A 17,259-nucleotide genomic window follows, 5' to 3' on the forward strand; every position below is an offset into this window, starting at 1 on the left:
TACTATCACTAGTATCTATGTTTAATGTATCATAACTGAGTCGGTTTTGTTTTTTCGAATCAATCGATTTCATCTTATGTGAGAGCACTTCATTAGAAAATGAATCCATGTATAGATGTAACCGCAAATAACAATCACTTCTATTAAATACATGAATATCTCTATAACACACTAGCCAAGTGAAGAAAGTCAATAGATTATCATTACATGTTTCTAAATTTGTAGTTACACATTTTAAAATTTAACATTTCACAAACAAGCAACTTTACAATTTATTAATTGATTAAGGGTATTGTGAAACTATGAAAATAAAAAAAAGGCTAACAATAAAGTCAAAATGTATAACATTAACAACACAAGATAATTGACATTTTATTAAACCACATTGGCAAGGTTCCATATTAATTCATTTATGCCCCCGGGTAGGGTTGAGTTGGCTGGTGTGGGGGCAGAGTGACTACCATAGGATAAGGATTTGAATCTCGGTAAAGCCTAGGAAAAAGACCTCCCCCACACTGGCCAACTACAACTGCCCAATTTACCCCTCACAGATGGTCGTGGGGCCCATTGTGTGGGGTCACTGGGGTGGTGAATTCTATTTGGACCTTGATCATCGGCTAAAGGGGGATGAATAGCTGAACACCACTTCGTTCACTTCCTATATATTCGTTAGTGCACAGGGAAAATACAAAAGTAATACAAATACAAATACAAATACAAAAAAAGCTAAGAACAAGAAAGAAAACAAACAAATCTTAACACATTTCATTTAATGTGGTTCGAAGATGATGCTCCTACTCCACGACATGTTCGTAAGGTGGACGATCCTTGTAATCCTTCGGTGGATTAATCCCCGACAAACTCCAACTAGTGAACGACTCCTCGATGGAGAAACCTTGCCACAAACTCGATCATGAACACTTGGATCACGAGAGCTTGGAGACTCTAAGTAGGGGTTAACTACCTCTAATTTCATCAACCAAGCTAGTCATCTCAAATTCCATTATATAGAGCTTGGGGGAAAATATCCAAGTTATTTTCCCTCTACCAGTAGATTGCTAAAATCACCAGTTGATTAGCCTATGCGGAAAATCGACCGTTATACCCTAATGACTCGATATTGATGGACTGATGAAGACACCAGTCGACTGGTCTACTTCGGTTGAGAGAATAGAAATATTTTATTTTCTCCCAGTCGACTGACACCTTAAGCTGAGCAAACAAAAGCTCACACTTGCTGTTTCTCAACCACCGGTCAATTGGAACAGATACCAGTGGACTAGTAAACCCTAATACTAGAGTTTTTACCCCAAGTACACTCACTCAACACTTGTATTCGCCCGCACAACTTGACCTTGCCTTCTAGTCTCCTCCATCAGCCTTGCATTTCTCAGATGCTTCCCCATCCTTCACACTTTGCTTTCAAGAGCTTTCTTTGGCATTATCCTTGTTGTCCGGTCTTCCATTGCCAAGAGGCTCCTCACCTCCGGGACTTCAACCTTGCAAAGAGCTCCTCACCTCCAGGACTTCAACTTTGTCAAGAGCTCCTCGCTCTGGGACTTCATCCTTGTCAAGAGATCTTTGCTCCGGGATTTCATTCTTGCCAAGTCACACTTGGACTTATGTTGCCAAGACAACACACTTGAACTTACACCGCCAAGCCTCCATACTTGGACTATGCCTTTGCCAAGATCACACTTGGACTTTGTCTTATATTTGCATCCTGTACACTCACAAGCATATATCAAATACAATAATAACTTTACTTAAACTTTTGCCCAAACAGTAAAACATAGGGTCACACCGATTGCTCCAATAGATTTTACCTTTTTGCTACCAAATTAATTCATTTATAAATTAGTAGAAGAAAACTTACATGTTGTTCACAAGATTGATCATAGTGTAAAATTTCGTGCACACTACGGTTTTAACTACACTGCTACTGTGATTGATTTTCCTATAATGATAAAAAAAAATTAGACATATTACGAAAATGTCCCTTAGCTACAATATTGGTAAGGGAAATTTGAGATGTTATTTAAAATGTTGGTTGACGAAATTCAATGAGTACTTGAAAATTTTGAACCTAGTGTTACAGTTGCTTACACCCAATAGCCAACACCTCGCTTAAACCCTGCTCTAAGATAATAGCAGAGAACTGGCAAAGCCACTACCTAGAATAAGGTTTTGTCAGTTTCAACTTCGTGGTCATGAGGGAGGTGTGTGGCCGGGAGTAGCTGCCTCATGAAGACCGTGGGAGACATAAACTGCACTGTTTGCCGTAGAAAAAGCTGCATCGGAGCTACTTTTGTTAAATTTTCCCCGATCGTATTTTCCATGTTCGATAAGCTGAAAAGTTCATCAGATATAAAACTCCACCAAAGCGAGGATTTTAACCTATGATCAATCTTTATTTTTCTCACAAGAAGATGCACCGTTTGTGGAAATATTTGGCATGGGCTTGACGTTTGTCAGCTTCTCTCTGTTCAGCTTTTTTTGTTCAGCAAAAGATCACAGTTCACCGAAAAATAAGCTACACCATTTTCCAAAAAAATAAGTTGCACCATTTGCCGATTGTCACCTTTGATTCGGACGAAGGTCGCTTTCTCCAAGAAGACATGGGCGTGATTCACAGTGGTCTTTTTGCTTCCGATACAATTATCATGCCAACGGGAGCAGGGACGGATTCAGTGGAGGGGTAGCATTAGCGGTCACCCCCTCTGTCTTTTTGTCGACGATGGAACCCCTAGTATTATGGGATTCCACCGACGGAGATAGAGGATACCACCCATTATTTATCATGATCTACCTCTCCATATTTGAATTTCCGAATCCGTCACTGAACGGGAGCAAGGGTAAAATAAAAAATGAGCCTAGTAAAATTACGACAATCTCAAAATCACCTACATGATTTAGGTAAATCGCATAACCAGCTACACAGTTTGAAAATTTGCCAAAAATGCTCTTTGTATATAAAATTAAATATAATATAGTAAAAATATAAATAACTAATAAAATAAAGACTAAAAAAAGGCTAAATCAACCGGGCTAGATACAAATTTTATGCCACAATATTTATCTTTTATTTGACGATAATATTGTTTTTATGCCAAAACATTTGACTAAAAAGTTTGACATGAATTCCTCATTTTCATTTCAAAACTAGTGAAATAAAAAAAATATCAACTCGTACCATATGAAGAAAAAAAAATTCTATATATTTTTATTATATAATTAAATAAAACATTATATTATTTGATACATTTGATATAATTTAAGATTTGTACGTGAGTCAGACATCCATTTCAAATCCAATTTTATGTGCGTGTCATTGGCGAAATTCTTGAATATTTTTTACATTCCAGAATAAATAAAATAATATTGTTGGCCACGTGGCATCTTAATATCTATCTTATCAGCAACAAATTAAATTAACACGTCCACTCGGATTCCTCTGTGATGTTTGACCGCCGTCATGGGGCCGGTGCGTCGATGGATTGGGGCTGATCAGAAACTGCAAACTCTCTTCGAAGAAACCTTTCGACGATCATCAGGAACTCCTCCACTTTTTCTTCGTGAGGCAGGTGCCCGCATTCCTCAATCACCTCGAAGCTCGAACCAGGAATCGATAATGAGAGACGCTTAGCGTTCCATGCTGGGACAACCCGGTCGCTGTCGCCGGTAATAATCAACACTGCATCAGCATGCATGCATTATTTCAACGGCAAAATCTAACTCTAAATTATAATATAAAATAAGATAAAATAAAATAAAAATAGAAATGTAATGAAAGCTTTTATATACCAGGGCATGAAATGTGAGCGAGTCGTTCAGACAATGGTGGTTTCTTGGAAGAAGAGACAGTCAGCAAGGCCAAAGTGTAGTCCAGAAATGCCCTCTCCCAACCTTTGGCCTTGAGTGGCTGCATGAAGAGAGATCGATGAATATTTAATTTGTTGTTAATTTACTGTAATTAACGTACTTATTAGATTTGCTTTAGTAAAGTAATGGGAACCTACCTTTGTATAACCTTGTATCACATAATCTGTGATTTTGCTCGGATCAAACCAAGAAACACGAATAGCCGATATTCCAAACTTGTCCACTATCATTCTTACCTGCAGGATACATAACCCAAACTGTTCATACTCACACATTCAATCCTTCTATTGTATTGGAAGTGAGAGATATCATCTTTTATTTGGCTGAGTGGTAAGGTTAAATTCTTTTTAATAGTGATATTTATGGAATTTTTTCTTAATTTAATTGTATAGGTAAAATGATAAGAGCTTACTATTGAACAGTAGCCGAGTTATATTGATTTTTATTGTCAAATTATGTCTAATATGACTTTTTAAATCTAATTATGTCACAATATGTCTAGTTATATGTATTAATTATATGAAAGTCGTGGTTGGTACGACATTTATTTAATGAGGTAACCTAACTAACTATATATATAACGACGTAATCTAGTCTGAGTCAGATCAATATCAATAACATTAATGAGGTAGATGGATTGAAAACTCTCCTTGCGACTCATTGCCTTTTGGTCAGCGTCAATGAGGAGACAGTGGTAGTAGATGGGTTAAAAACTTGCCTTTTTTAACGTTAACGTGGTCATGATGGTACAAGTATTTCATATATTACGCTACATTATTGACATTCCCATGCTAATTTAATTTTATCCATCCAAATTCTAATTAATAAAAGAGGTTCCTCATCATGTTGTATGTGAAGGTCCAATATGTGATTGAATCCATAAAAAAAAAAATCTCACAATATAGATATATACCAGCATTAACGCCTGTGTCGATTGCAAGAATGCCGTCAGTGCTCGAGCAAACAGAGAACCAGCCATATCTCTCAAGGCTTTCAGCACAATAAAGATTACCAGCACCAACTGCGTCCTTATATCAGCTAACGCTTTAAAAAACCTGAGAATACGATTCTCGGGAGCTCCATTTTCCTTGCCAATTGATCTCCCGCCGGATAGCGGAGCAAATATCGCCGGCGAGACGAGGACCAGCGCAGCGACCTTCTCGGGGGCTTTCAAGTACGTCTCGACGGCGACGAAGCAACCGGCAGAGTGCCTGAGAATTAAGCAGAGACCTTGAGCTTTTATATAGATAGATAGATAGGTATATAGATAGATAGACAGACAGACAGACAACATACCCTATCAGTAGAGCCTTTGCGCCTTTCTTCTCCGAAGCCAACCGATCTATGAAGAAGAGCGTGGCGAGGACGGAAAAGATCATGGAGTAGGGATTCAAACCGCTACTCGCCGCAGAGGTCCTCGAAGTGAGGCCGAAGGCAGGGCGGTCGAAAGCCAGGACGTCGGCCATGACCACCCGCGCCAGGGGCTGCATCACTCGCTCCCACGAGAAGGCCGACGCGCCGAAACCGTGAAGCAGGACAGTTGGAATTGCTCGAATCCCAACCTTTACATCTTCTTCTTCGCGAGGAGGCCTGCTGATTTTGTGGTGCAGATCGACCCCGTTGAATTCGCAGAAGCAGCTGTCGGCGTCGGCAAGCTCTTTCGGATCCAGTAGCTCATCCTGGGCGACGCCCGCGACGCTGCGTTGGGGAAGCATCGAAGAGAAGCAGCAGCCATCTTCAGCCATGATTGGCGACTTGGAGCAGAGCACGCGGGAGCAGGGTTTAAATAAATGCAGGGCACCAATTAGTTTATTTTCGATTAAACATATTATCATTTAATTTGAATTTTTATTTTAATTCTTAGCAGCAATAATAATTTCCACGATATCTCTAAGTCCAACTACGACCAAACTCGGCGTCTGCATTTAATCTGAGAAAACGAGTCATTGAAATAACGGGCTAGATAAGAATTAAAATATGATTCAAAGCATAAATTATAATCCCAGACAAAAAATATGTAAATGCAATTCCATCTGAAATTTTCTGTCATAAATAAAATTTGTATTTTTTTCATTTTGAAAGGTGGAAAAAACTCAATTTTTGCACAAACTAATTCCCCTGTAAACGTGATACAGTAGAATTTCTCTATCTAACTTCTATTTTCCATCTTCATTGCTGGTCCAGTCTGACCAGACACGTACAAGCGACAATTGCAGGTATAGTCTGACCACACACATGCCGTCACGTTTTCTTTTTTGGCGTTTGGGATTTTGCTCTTTAGAAATTGATTTTTGGAGTTTAAATAATTCTGGTCGACAGACAATACAATGCATGTTTTAATTTAGTGATTCTGAAAATTAAACAACATATTTCACATTTTAATCTAAATTCTTGTTAGAATTTGAGAGTCAAGTCAATCATGTGGGTGCGACTTTTCCTCGCTGAGGTCAGAGTCTTCATTCCCAAGCCAAAGAACTGCTTCGAAATTTGTATATGGAGTGAAAAATAAAATAATAATAATAATATTTTTTATAATATGTTTCCTGTTTTAGTTTTAGAGGCATACTTCCAATTTTTCTCCTATCCGGTCCTCTTCTTTCCTTCCAACGATGCAAGTAAGCATATCTTGTGCCCTATTTATTTGGGAGCGCGTATAATAAAAAGATTGAATTATACAAGATCGAAATACTTTTTATTGTTTACGTGTAAATTTCAAATCCATGAATTAATTATTTTTATCTCTAATTTTCATCCCCTCGAATTGGAAAGTGAGCGGACATAAGAGAATGAGAAGTATGCAATCTCAAAATCCCTCTTACCTTCTCTTGGACTCTTGCTGGACACTCCGCCGGGAGCACCGAGCAACCTTCCCCATCCCGGCATCGACCCGATCATTGCCACCTCCTCTTTCTACTTCACTCCTGCCCCTCTCCTTCTCCCCTCCTCCGCCGCCAACAACCACAATAGTAGCGGAGATTCGGCTTTCAGCCTTGCGATCTTTCTGTGAGGTTTCGGGTGAGATTTGACCTTGCGATCGTGAGATTGTGGGTGAGGTCATCATCAGGTTACCAATGTGATTACCGCTAAGGCACCCATGAATCGCGAGCTCGCCGCTGTGGTCGTCGTTACTTGGCTTTCCCTTCTTCTAGTTTACTTTTTATCCTTCATCTTTCCGTTCTTCTTTCTTAGGGATATATTTTCACGATGAATTCCTTACCTTTTTTCATCCACTCTTCTGAATAAATAAAGCATAAGTGCCCCATCTGAAAGATTATTGTAAATGCCTAGACCGCATGAATTTTATGAAACAAAATAAGAACTTATACGTAGGAAATACAAAAACATCAGCATGGATAATTTCAATGAAACCATAGAAAAAAACAAACAAAAACAAAAACATAAACATGACAACGAACCTAATTGCAAAGTCATGATATTTGTTCTTTAGCATCATCTGAGAATCCCTTAGGAAGAAGAAGCGGAAGTAAAATGAAGAGATTTTCTAAGAGGCTTAGGGTTGACGGAGTCGCAACCTTCGTCCATGGGGGAAATTACGTGAAATGTGATCAATACATATCAATTTCCAACTGGTCTTGAATGACCCAAAGGGTTTGATCATATTTGCTAAAGTTTTATGCTAAATTGTACTAGCAAATCATGATCAGAGACTTGTGATTCTTAATGAAATCCATATCATATTTATAAACATCAAATGTTAAACAATAGTAGTAAATCATCGTACTTTATTTCACATTGTCAAATAAATAAATAGAATTTCCATTAATGTTTTAAATTTTAAGTATGTACTATAATCAAAATAAAATGTTTGTATTTATAAACATAGAGCAATAAATAAATGTTTGTGTTTATAAACTTTAAGTTGTTCCATAAGAAGAACTCTCATATTCACAACATGCCCATGAAACACCTTATGCACCAAGCCCTTAGTAAGTAGACCTGCCAACATGGAATCTGTGCTGATATGTTCAATCATGACTTGACGGCTCTGAACTCTTTCTTTAACTACCAAAATCTTGATGTCGATGTGCTTGGATTTCGATAAAGTGAGATTGTTCTTAATATACAATTTTGCAGTTTTATTATCATAGTTGATCCTTAATGGTCTGTCAATGCCATTAATGATCTACAGGGTTATGATGAAACTCCATAGCCAAATACCATTAGATGTTTCGCAGCATGCTACCAACTTTGCCTCCAGTGGCTAGTAGTGTCAGTTTAACGCTCTGCCAAGATATAGTCACTCCAGCAAGCATAAAAATATAGCCTTGAAGTGGACCTCCTACTATCTAAGTATCCAGCAAAATCAAAGTCTAAATATCCAATCACCTCCAGGTGATTTAACCTCCAAGGCATGAGTATGTATCATTTAGTTCTTTGCAAATACTGTATTACTTTCTTTATTGATTTCCAGTGCGACGGTTCTAGGTTATTAACATATCTGTCTAACATCTTTATTATAAAGGCTATATCTATTAGTGTACAAACCTGTGCATATATGAGACTTCTCATAGCTAATGCATAAGGAAATTATTCTATCTGCTTTATTTCAAGTTCAAATCATGGGCACTGCTACAAGTTGAATTTGTCACCAGGTCCATAATTCTGCATACTATATTTTATAAGAACATTTTTAATGCAAGCCTTTTGTGATAGTCCAAGAATGTTTATTGAACGATCACAACAAATCTGTATGCCTAAAATAAAGGATGGTTCACCAAAATCTTTTATTTCAAAAATACCATATAGAAATGACTTGGTTTCATGCAGTAGACCCTTATTATTTTTCACAAATAATATATTGTCCATGTACAGAACAAGTATAATTATCTTATGCGCTGATCAACAGAGTTTTCTCTAAAGTCAAACGAGACAACCACTTAATTAAATTTCTGATACCATTGACGGGACATCTGTTTCAAACCATAAATGGACTTCTTTGATCTACATGCTAGATGCTTTGAGTTTGAGGACTAAAAATTCTCTAATTGCATCATACATATAGACTCCTCAATGTCTCCATTGAGGAATACAGTCTTTACATTAATTTAATGTAGCTCTAGATCATAATGAGTTACAAGTGTCATGATTACTCAAAGAGAGTCTTTTGTCTACATGGGTGAGAAAGTTTCTTTGTAATTAATGTTTTCCTTCTGAGTGAATTCCTTATCAACAAGACTAGTCTTATACTTTTTAACATTGCCTTTCGAATCACACTTGATTTTAAATGTCCATTATAACTAACGGGTTTCAAACATCCAGGCAATTTGACAAGTTCTCAAACGTCATTGTCAGCTATAGAATTCAACTCTTCTTATATGACATTAATCCACATTTTAGGATTAAAGCATTGTTTGACCTCTTGAAAAAAATGCAAGATTACTTTCAAACCCTTTGTCAAAATCATGCTGTTAGAGATAAGTATAATTATGAGAAGTCGTGATTCTCCGTTCCCTGTGGATCACCTTAAAGGCACTTGTACTTAAGGTGGTTGAGATACTTGTTCATCAATATGAGGTAATACCTCAATCTAAGTGATAGGCTCTTCCAATTACATTGGAGATGACATGAGAATATCTTTACTCACTACTCCCACTGAATGTACAATATCCATAATGTGTGGTATGGAAACTATATTGTTACTAATTACACTAGTAGTGATCATAAAAGAATTGCTAACGATTTTCTCAAAAGATACCTTCTTGACCTTATCACTCTCACTGTCCTTAATGAATTTAGCTTCTTCTGTTTCGAAGAATGATCTATTAGAGGGATCATGAAATTTATACCCCCTAATTTCTCAAAGAAACCTATAAAATTGCAGCTAACTATTTTTTTGCTTTCATTAGGTGTGTAAGGTCTTGCCTCAACTGGATAACTCTGGACGTGTAAATGCTTAATGTTAGGCTTCCTATCCATCCATATCTTGAATGGGATTTTAGTTACTGTCTTACTAATTACTCTATTAAGTAAGTACAGTGCAAGCTTGAGTGCCTAATCCCACAAAGACTCTGACAGAAAAATAAAGGTCATCATACTTCTCAGCATATCTTTTAGTGTTGGATTGTGATGCTTAACTACACCATTCTAATTGGGTGTACCAAACATGGTATATTGAGGCACAATCCCACACTTTGCAAGGTAGTTCACAAAAAGTCTTGGACGTTATTCATCTGATCCATCATATCGACCATAATATTCACCTCCATAGTCGGATCAGACGACTTTAATTTTCTTACCTAGTTCATTTTGAGCATATCCAACAATTGCAACTTCCAATGAATAAGGTACAAATAATTGAATTGAGAGTAGTCATCTATAAAGCTAATAAAATATGTTTGGTCATTCCAGGATGTCTTAGGGAATGGTCTACAAATGTCCGTATGTATTAGCTATAAAACGTCACTACAACGATTTGCTCCCTTATTTCTTTTGTTAGTTGTCTTCCCTTTAACACACTCTATATGGATATCAAAGTCTGACATCTCAAGAGAATCGAGAATTCCATGTAACATTAACATTTCTAAACGTTGTCAAGATATATGTCCTAAATATTTATGTCACAATATGGATGAATTCTCATTAGTCAATTTGTGTTTCATACTTATACTATGCATTATCATGTTGTCATTCATAGGAGTTATGGTGTTTAATTTATAAATCTTATTAACTATGGTACCATTGTCAATAAACATTGAATTAAAGATAATATTGAAAATTTTATTTCTAAATGAACAAGAATAACCTAATTTGTCCAAACAAGAAATTAAAATTAAATTTCATTGAAAAGATGATACAATAAATATATTTTCTAAATCTAAAAAAACATTAGTTCCTAAATAAAGTATAAAAACACCAATCGACTCGATTTTAGCCTTCTTACCATTATTCTTATAGATGTATCTTTCACCATGAAGTGAAAGTTATCTTTTGAGACAATCCTGCATAGTGACACTTATGTAAGTAGTAGCACCAGTATCTATCTACCAAGTGTCAATTGATATTATAAGTATCCCGAGGTAGTTTTGATGTTGATCAACCGAGTTAAGTTAGATCCTATTAGTTTGAGAGCTTGTGTCTAAGTGTGTAGGAACTTATAAATACAAGAAGTCTAGCGGAAGACGCAACGAGCGAGAATGATGGCACGAGAAGGAAGTTAACGAGCTCTGTCCATTTAAGGGACGAGAAGTAATGGAAGAGTACACTAGTGGAGCGAGAAGGACGTGCACGGCATATCTGAAGAACTAGAAGTAGGGGAGAAAGCCTACTCGAGGAAAATGTCAGAGTTGGATTTGGGTGAGCTCAACTCTAAACAGGAGAATCATCACCCAAGTGAGCGGAGTCAAAAAATGGTCAACTCAAAAGTTGACCATGAAGACTTGAAGAACCGAGGCACCTCAATTGACTTGAAGCGCCTCTATTTCCTAGTAGATCAGCTGTCGTGGAAGAGACTCGAGGCACCTCCGATCAGCAGAAGGCGCATTTAATGGCAAGGAGATGTTGCAGTGTGGATAAGAGCAAGAATCCATGTCAACACACCCGATGCACCTCCAATGAACCGAGGCGCCTCCAATCCACTAGATTAGAAAGACATTAGCTGCGATAAGGATAAAACTTGTCCAAATGGAGGCGCCTCCAAGTGTCCAAGGTGCCACCAATGTGCTACGTCACCAAACGGTCACTTTGACCAGTGGCCTATAAATAGCACCCTAAAGTCAATTGTAAAGTACACACACATGTACTCATTTCTATATTTCTTTTTGAACTTTCAATTGTTGTAAGGGGCTTTTTCGCCTCTGACCTTTGTTGAAGGAGTTAATTAGTGCACTTTCATCTGTCTTAGATTAATAACTACCCAGATTAACCAAATAAAATCTCTGTCTCCTTACCATTATTTTTATGTTAACTATTTTTAATTAATCAGTGTGTCCTTGCTAGCAAGTTAACTAGAAAAATTCCAATTTTAATTGCAGATCGTCTATCCAACCCCCCCCCCCCCCCCCTCTAGCCGGTCCACCCAATCTAATAAGTGATATCAGAGCCAAGTTGCCTTAGAAGGACTAATTGCTAACTAAAGTAACAAGAAGATGGTCAGATCAAGCATTCACCCAACGAAGTTAGAGGGGGAGTTAGAGCTTTGAAAGCGTCGGATGGAGGTATTCTTTAAAATTGACTTTGATATTCTTCTAACAATTAAATATGATTTTGAAGCACCCAAGGATAAGAATAGAGAAAAAGAAGAAGAACACCAATATAATAAGAAGCAACAGACTGATTTTGTGGCAAACTATAAGGTAGAGTTTCATTTGCTAAATGTTCTACCACCTCAAGAAGTCAACTGGATTGACGCCTATGACTCTGCCAAAGAATTATTGGAGAAGTTCTTGGAGCTTCATGAAGTAACTTCAAAGTCCAAGCTAGTAAGATGAGACCTGCTTTGAAATCAACTAACGAATCTCCGAATGGAAAAGGGAGAAAATATGGCTCAACTGCATGCAAAGATCAAGGAGCTGATCACCAAATTCAACTACCTCAAAGAAATGGTAACGAATTAAGATTCACTAAGGTATGTTCTAAATGCATTTCCGAGAACACCGGAATGGACGTTAATAGTAGACTCCTACTATATCTCCAAAGACCTCGAGGTAAGTAGTTTAGAAATTTATTTTTGACTTTCGAACTTCATGAATCTCAATGTGCAAGCTTTAAAGACATAGAAAAGTCAAACAATAGCATCACCCTAAAAGCCAAAAAGATCGAATCGGATTCAGAGTCATCCCTCGACAAAAATGAAGAGGCCTATATGGTAAGGAAATTTAAAACTTTTTAAATTCTAATAATTTTGATAAGGCACATGCCAAAAAGCTTCCACGAGGAAGAAGAAAAGTGAGACGCTACAACTGCAATGTAGAAGGACATATTAAAGATAACTGCCCCAGATTGAAGAACAAAGAAAAAGAAAATGACAAAGGATTAAGAAGGTCCAAACAAAAGAACCTTAGAGCAATATGGAGTGAGTCGTTATCAGAAGAATCTGAGATGTAAGAGCACGCTGGACTAGCACTAATGGCAAGTCACCAAGAAGAAGAAGATGAAGCCACTTCAAAAGAGAGCATCAATGAAGGGGAAGCATCTATCTATGAGTCTAACATAGTAAGCGTGGTATGTAACCTTCTCTCCAATTAATTTTACAAAGGTATTAAAATATTAAATAGATTCTTATGCAAATCTAGAAGCAAATTTCTTGAAATAAGAAAAGGAAAATTAATTATAGAGATAAAATTAGAAATGCATGTTTAGAACTAAAAAATGTTGGAAATGAAAATAAAGAATTAAAAGATCAAATATAATTGTTGAAAAAGAATTCTGCACGTTTAAATTTAAACTTTTTATGAATTTTAAATTTTAAAACTTATGGAGGACTGAATTTGTAATTAAAAATTATAGGGCCAACTTGTAAAAATTATAAAAAATAATGATAAATCCAGTAGGTAGAAATTTATTTTAGATTCTAAAATTTGTTCTAACCTATTAGATTTTTTTTTTGCCAGAAATTTAGTATTACTTGGAAATAATTTTTTGCATACATTTTCTCCAATTTTAATTCATTTAAAATTTTTTTGTGATATAGAAAAATGTTATCTTTTAGAAGAAATAGTTTCAAAAAATTTTAACTATTATATAATTTTTATGAATTTTTATTGAAAAACAAATTTTTAAAATTAGTTTTTTTTAAATTAATTTTTGAAAACTTTGATTTTTTGTGATAACCTTCAAAAAAAATTATCAAGTTATTTTGACATTGAAATCTATTTTTAAACATTTATTTTATAGAATACTTATTTCTGTATAGAAAAATATTTTGTCACTAAAAAGAAAAAGAAACTTCTCATGAAAATTTTTTCTATGATCATATTGTTTATATTTTACATTGATAACAAATTTCAAAATAAATAATTTTCAAAATTTTTTAGAAAACATAGTTTTTAAATCCTAGAAATTAGTATATTTGAAAAATAATTTTTTAAAAAAATATACAAACTTGCATGCTATATGTATAACCCCTAGATAAATTTTTTGATTTTTTTTATATCCTTTTCGTTTTATTCACCTATTTTTTTATGTGATCAAAGGAAGAGATATTATAAGGGTTAAGGGGAGATTGATTGCAAAATTTTGCTTGTACTTAATTATAAGTTTTAGTTTTTAAATTTTTTTTAAATTATGTACATGTTTGTTTATCCTAACTATAACTCGGGTTAATACATATTAAAAAGGGGGAGATTGTAAGTACCCTGAATAATTTTAATGTTGATTAACTGTGTTAAGTTAGGTTCTAGCAGTTTGATACTTTGTATCTAAGTATGTTGGAACTTAGGAATACAAGAAGTCAAGCGAAAGATACAACAACGAGAAAGATGATATGGGAAGGGAGTCGATGGGCTCAATGTATTTGAGGGACGAGAAGCTATGGAATAGTACACCGATGAAGTGAGAAGGACGTGTGATGCACATTCAACGGACAAAAAGCTGGGGAGGAAGCCTGCTCGAGGAAAAGGCCGTAGTTGGGTTCAGGTGAGGTCAACTATGGATGACCAGAGCATCACCCAAGCGAGCGGAATCTGAAAATGATCAACTCAGAAGTTGACCATGAAGACTTGAAGAACCAAGGCACGTCAATTGACTTGAAGCACCACAGTTGCCCGACAGATTAGTTACTATCGGGTTGCAAGATTGCAAACAAAGTCCCACATTGAAAACACATGGGAAAGATCATATGTTTATAAGGGAAAGATATCTCCATTGGTATGAGCCTTTTGGGTAGAGCCCAAAAAATAAAATCATGAGGGCTTAGGCCCAAAGTGGACAATATCATGCCATTGTAGAGATATCTAAATTCTTTTTGGTCCTAACAATTATATCAGTAGCAGAGCTCGAACTACCAGAAGGACTAACCGTCAACTATGCACAAAAGTCATTATCCAATCAAACCATATGGGTAGAATATTGACCTCGAATGAAAGAAGTGGAGACTCCCATGTCCAGATCAAGAGGACCAGACACCAGGTAGGAAGTCGTAGTTGTGGCTAGGCAAAGAAGTCCTAGTAGGTTGAGTAGATCGAGGGACAGGAAGACCTTATAGGTCAAGGATCGGATGTCAAGGAGTCTATGATCCTTCATTTGAGGGGGGGATTGTTGGGTTGCAAGATTGTAAAGTAAATCTCACATTGAAAATACATGGGAAATATCATGGGTTTATAAGGGAAAGATATCTCCATTGGTATGAGCTCTTTTGGGTAGAGCCTAAAAAATAAAACTATGAGGGTTTAGACCCAAAATGGACACTATTATGTCATTGTGGAGATATCTAAATTTCTTTTGATCTTAATAGTTACTGCAAAAAAGACTCAAGGAGCCTTCGATTAGCAAAAGGCACCTCCAATGGCAAGGAGACGTTACGGCGTGAATAAGAGAGGGAATCCACATCAGCACACTCGAGGCACCTCCGATGAACCGAGGCACCTCCAATCTGCCAGATCAGAAAGACGTTGGCTGCGATAAGGATAAAACTTTTCTAACTGGAGACGCCTCCAAGTGTGTGAGGTGTCTCAGATGTGCCATATCACCAAATGGTCACTTCGACCTGTGGCCTATAAATAGCACCCTAAAGCTAGTTGTAAACTGCACACACTTATACTAATTTCTGTATTTCTTTCTGAACTTTCAACTACTGTCAGCGGCTTCTCTGTCTCCGACCTTTGTTGAAGGAGTTAATTGGTGTTGGATCGAGACGCACGTGAGAAGGGGGGGGGTGAATCATGTGGTTTTAAAAATCTGCCTTTTTTGTTTTGAAAAACAAAGTGCGCAACACAAAATAAAAAATATATAAACAGACACGGTCGATTTTACTTGGTTCGGAGCCTTCGGCGACTCATACTCCAAGACCCAGGTTCCGTGGACCTTTCGATGAATAATCCATTAAATCCTCTTCTAAAATCATTGGAAGAATAATCAAATACAAAGAGAGTTAGAGAAGTGTAACACATTGCACTTTTCGTTTGCAAAAAGTAAGTACAATAAATTAAATTAGGTTACCAAACACTTTCATAAACGGTCTGCTTGAGCTCGATGTTTGGACAATTTCTTGGTAGTTGTCGTGCAAAGTAGAGTCATAGTAGGACAACAGCAGTAAGCTAGAGCAGTCGGAAAGTTGGTCAGATGCGTAGATGCTCGTATGGAAGTTGTGTGTAATAGCTTGAGCAAAACACCCTTATAAAGAGTATAGAAGGCGCCTTCCATAACCTTGAAGGTGCCTTCCATAGCCTTGAAAGTGCCTTCCATAGCCTTGAAGGTGCCTTCCATAGGTCATATTCTATCCCATCTTCGCTACTCCTTATCTACAAAGAAGTCTAAATTTTATCCTACAGAAAACGTCTTCCATAAACAGTGCGGAAGGCACTTTCCATAGCATGGAAGGTGCCTCAGGCACTGTTCACCCGAGGCCTTTTGTGTTGGTACAATTTACACTAATGATCTAACTCAGATTTTGATGAATGACATGGGATTAAAGTTAGAGTGCTTTGTGCTCTAATTACTTTACCAAGTGTGTAGGAGTTGACTGGTCTGAAGGAACTAACACTAGGCTGAAATTTAGCTAGATCTGTGGGATCTGATAGTTGGTGGGAAATCCAGATAGGTCCACGGGGCCCAATATCTGGCGGGAAGTTTGGTTGGGTCCTTGGGACCTGACAACTGATCGAAATTCAGTTGGGTTTGCGGACCTGACAACTGGCGGGAAGACCTAGTGGATCAAAGACAAGTTAAGCGACTGCAGATAAGTAATTGGAGGAGAGATCCAGTGAGGATGCATTTCCGGTTGTGAGAACTATAGGCGTCAATCTAACTTAGGTTCATTTAGAAAACCTAAGTTGAGACCTTGACTAGATCCTGGTCTTGAGGAGATAGGATCTAATTACTACAATTTTACTGAATTGGTCTAACTTTATTTTGCAGGATATACTTATTTTTGCTGCCCAGGACTAACTCTTTTTTGTAGGGAAGAAGGTTGGAAAAAGAGGAGTCCGAGCGCCCAAACCAACTTGCCCGGGTGGGTGCCACGGACACCCATACGATCTGGACGCCCGGAGTCTGTCCAAGCACCTATACCCGAAAACTCATCGAGAAGCTGAGGTGGAGCAAGTCGACTGGCCGAACCACGCCGACTGGCATGGTCTAGGCGTCCGGAGGGGTTCCAAGCGTATGGAATGGGCTTATATAAGGACCTTTGACTAGTAGCTTCAGAACATCAACTATTACGTCTTTTATATTCAGGTGCTACTCCGAAAGGGCTCCGCCGAC

The 17,259-nt window shown here is 37.2% G+C and overlaps 1 protein-coding gene across 1 annotated transcript; it reads right to left on the bottom strand.

Annotated features, from left to right (window-relative positions):
• Positions 1 to 3,345: 3,345 nt before the first annotated feature.
• On the bottom strand, positions 3,346 to 5,618 carry LOC121977353 (2-hydroxy-6-oxononadienedioate/2-hydroxy-6-oxononatrienedioate hydrolase-like). Its single transcript, XM_042529936.1, has 5 exons — positions 5,179 to 5,618; positions 4,796 to 5,093; positions 4,020 to 4,118; positions 3,805 to 3,922; positions 3,346 to 3,694 (listed from the first exon to the last, which is right to left on the bottom strand). The coding sequence occupies exons 1-5, from the start codon at positions 5,595 to 5,597 to the stop codon at positions 3,474 to 3,476; spliced, it is 1,155 nt and encodes a 384-aa protein (XP_042385870.1). The 5' UTR covers positions 5,598 to 5,618; the 3' UTR covers positions 3,346 to 3,473.
• Between the last annotated feature and the right edge of the window lie 11,641 nt (positions 5,619 to 17,259).

This window comes from Zingiber officinale, chromosome 4B (assembly GCF_018446385.1).
Source record: "Zingiber officinale cultivar Zhangliang chromosome 4B, Zo_v1.1, whole genome shotgun sequence".
Classification (NCBI taxonomy): domain Eukaryota; kingdom Viridiplantae; phylum Streptophyta; class Magnoliopsida; order Zingiberales; family Zingiberaceae; genus Zingiber; species Zingiber officinale.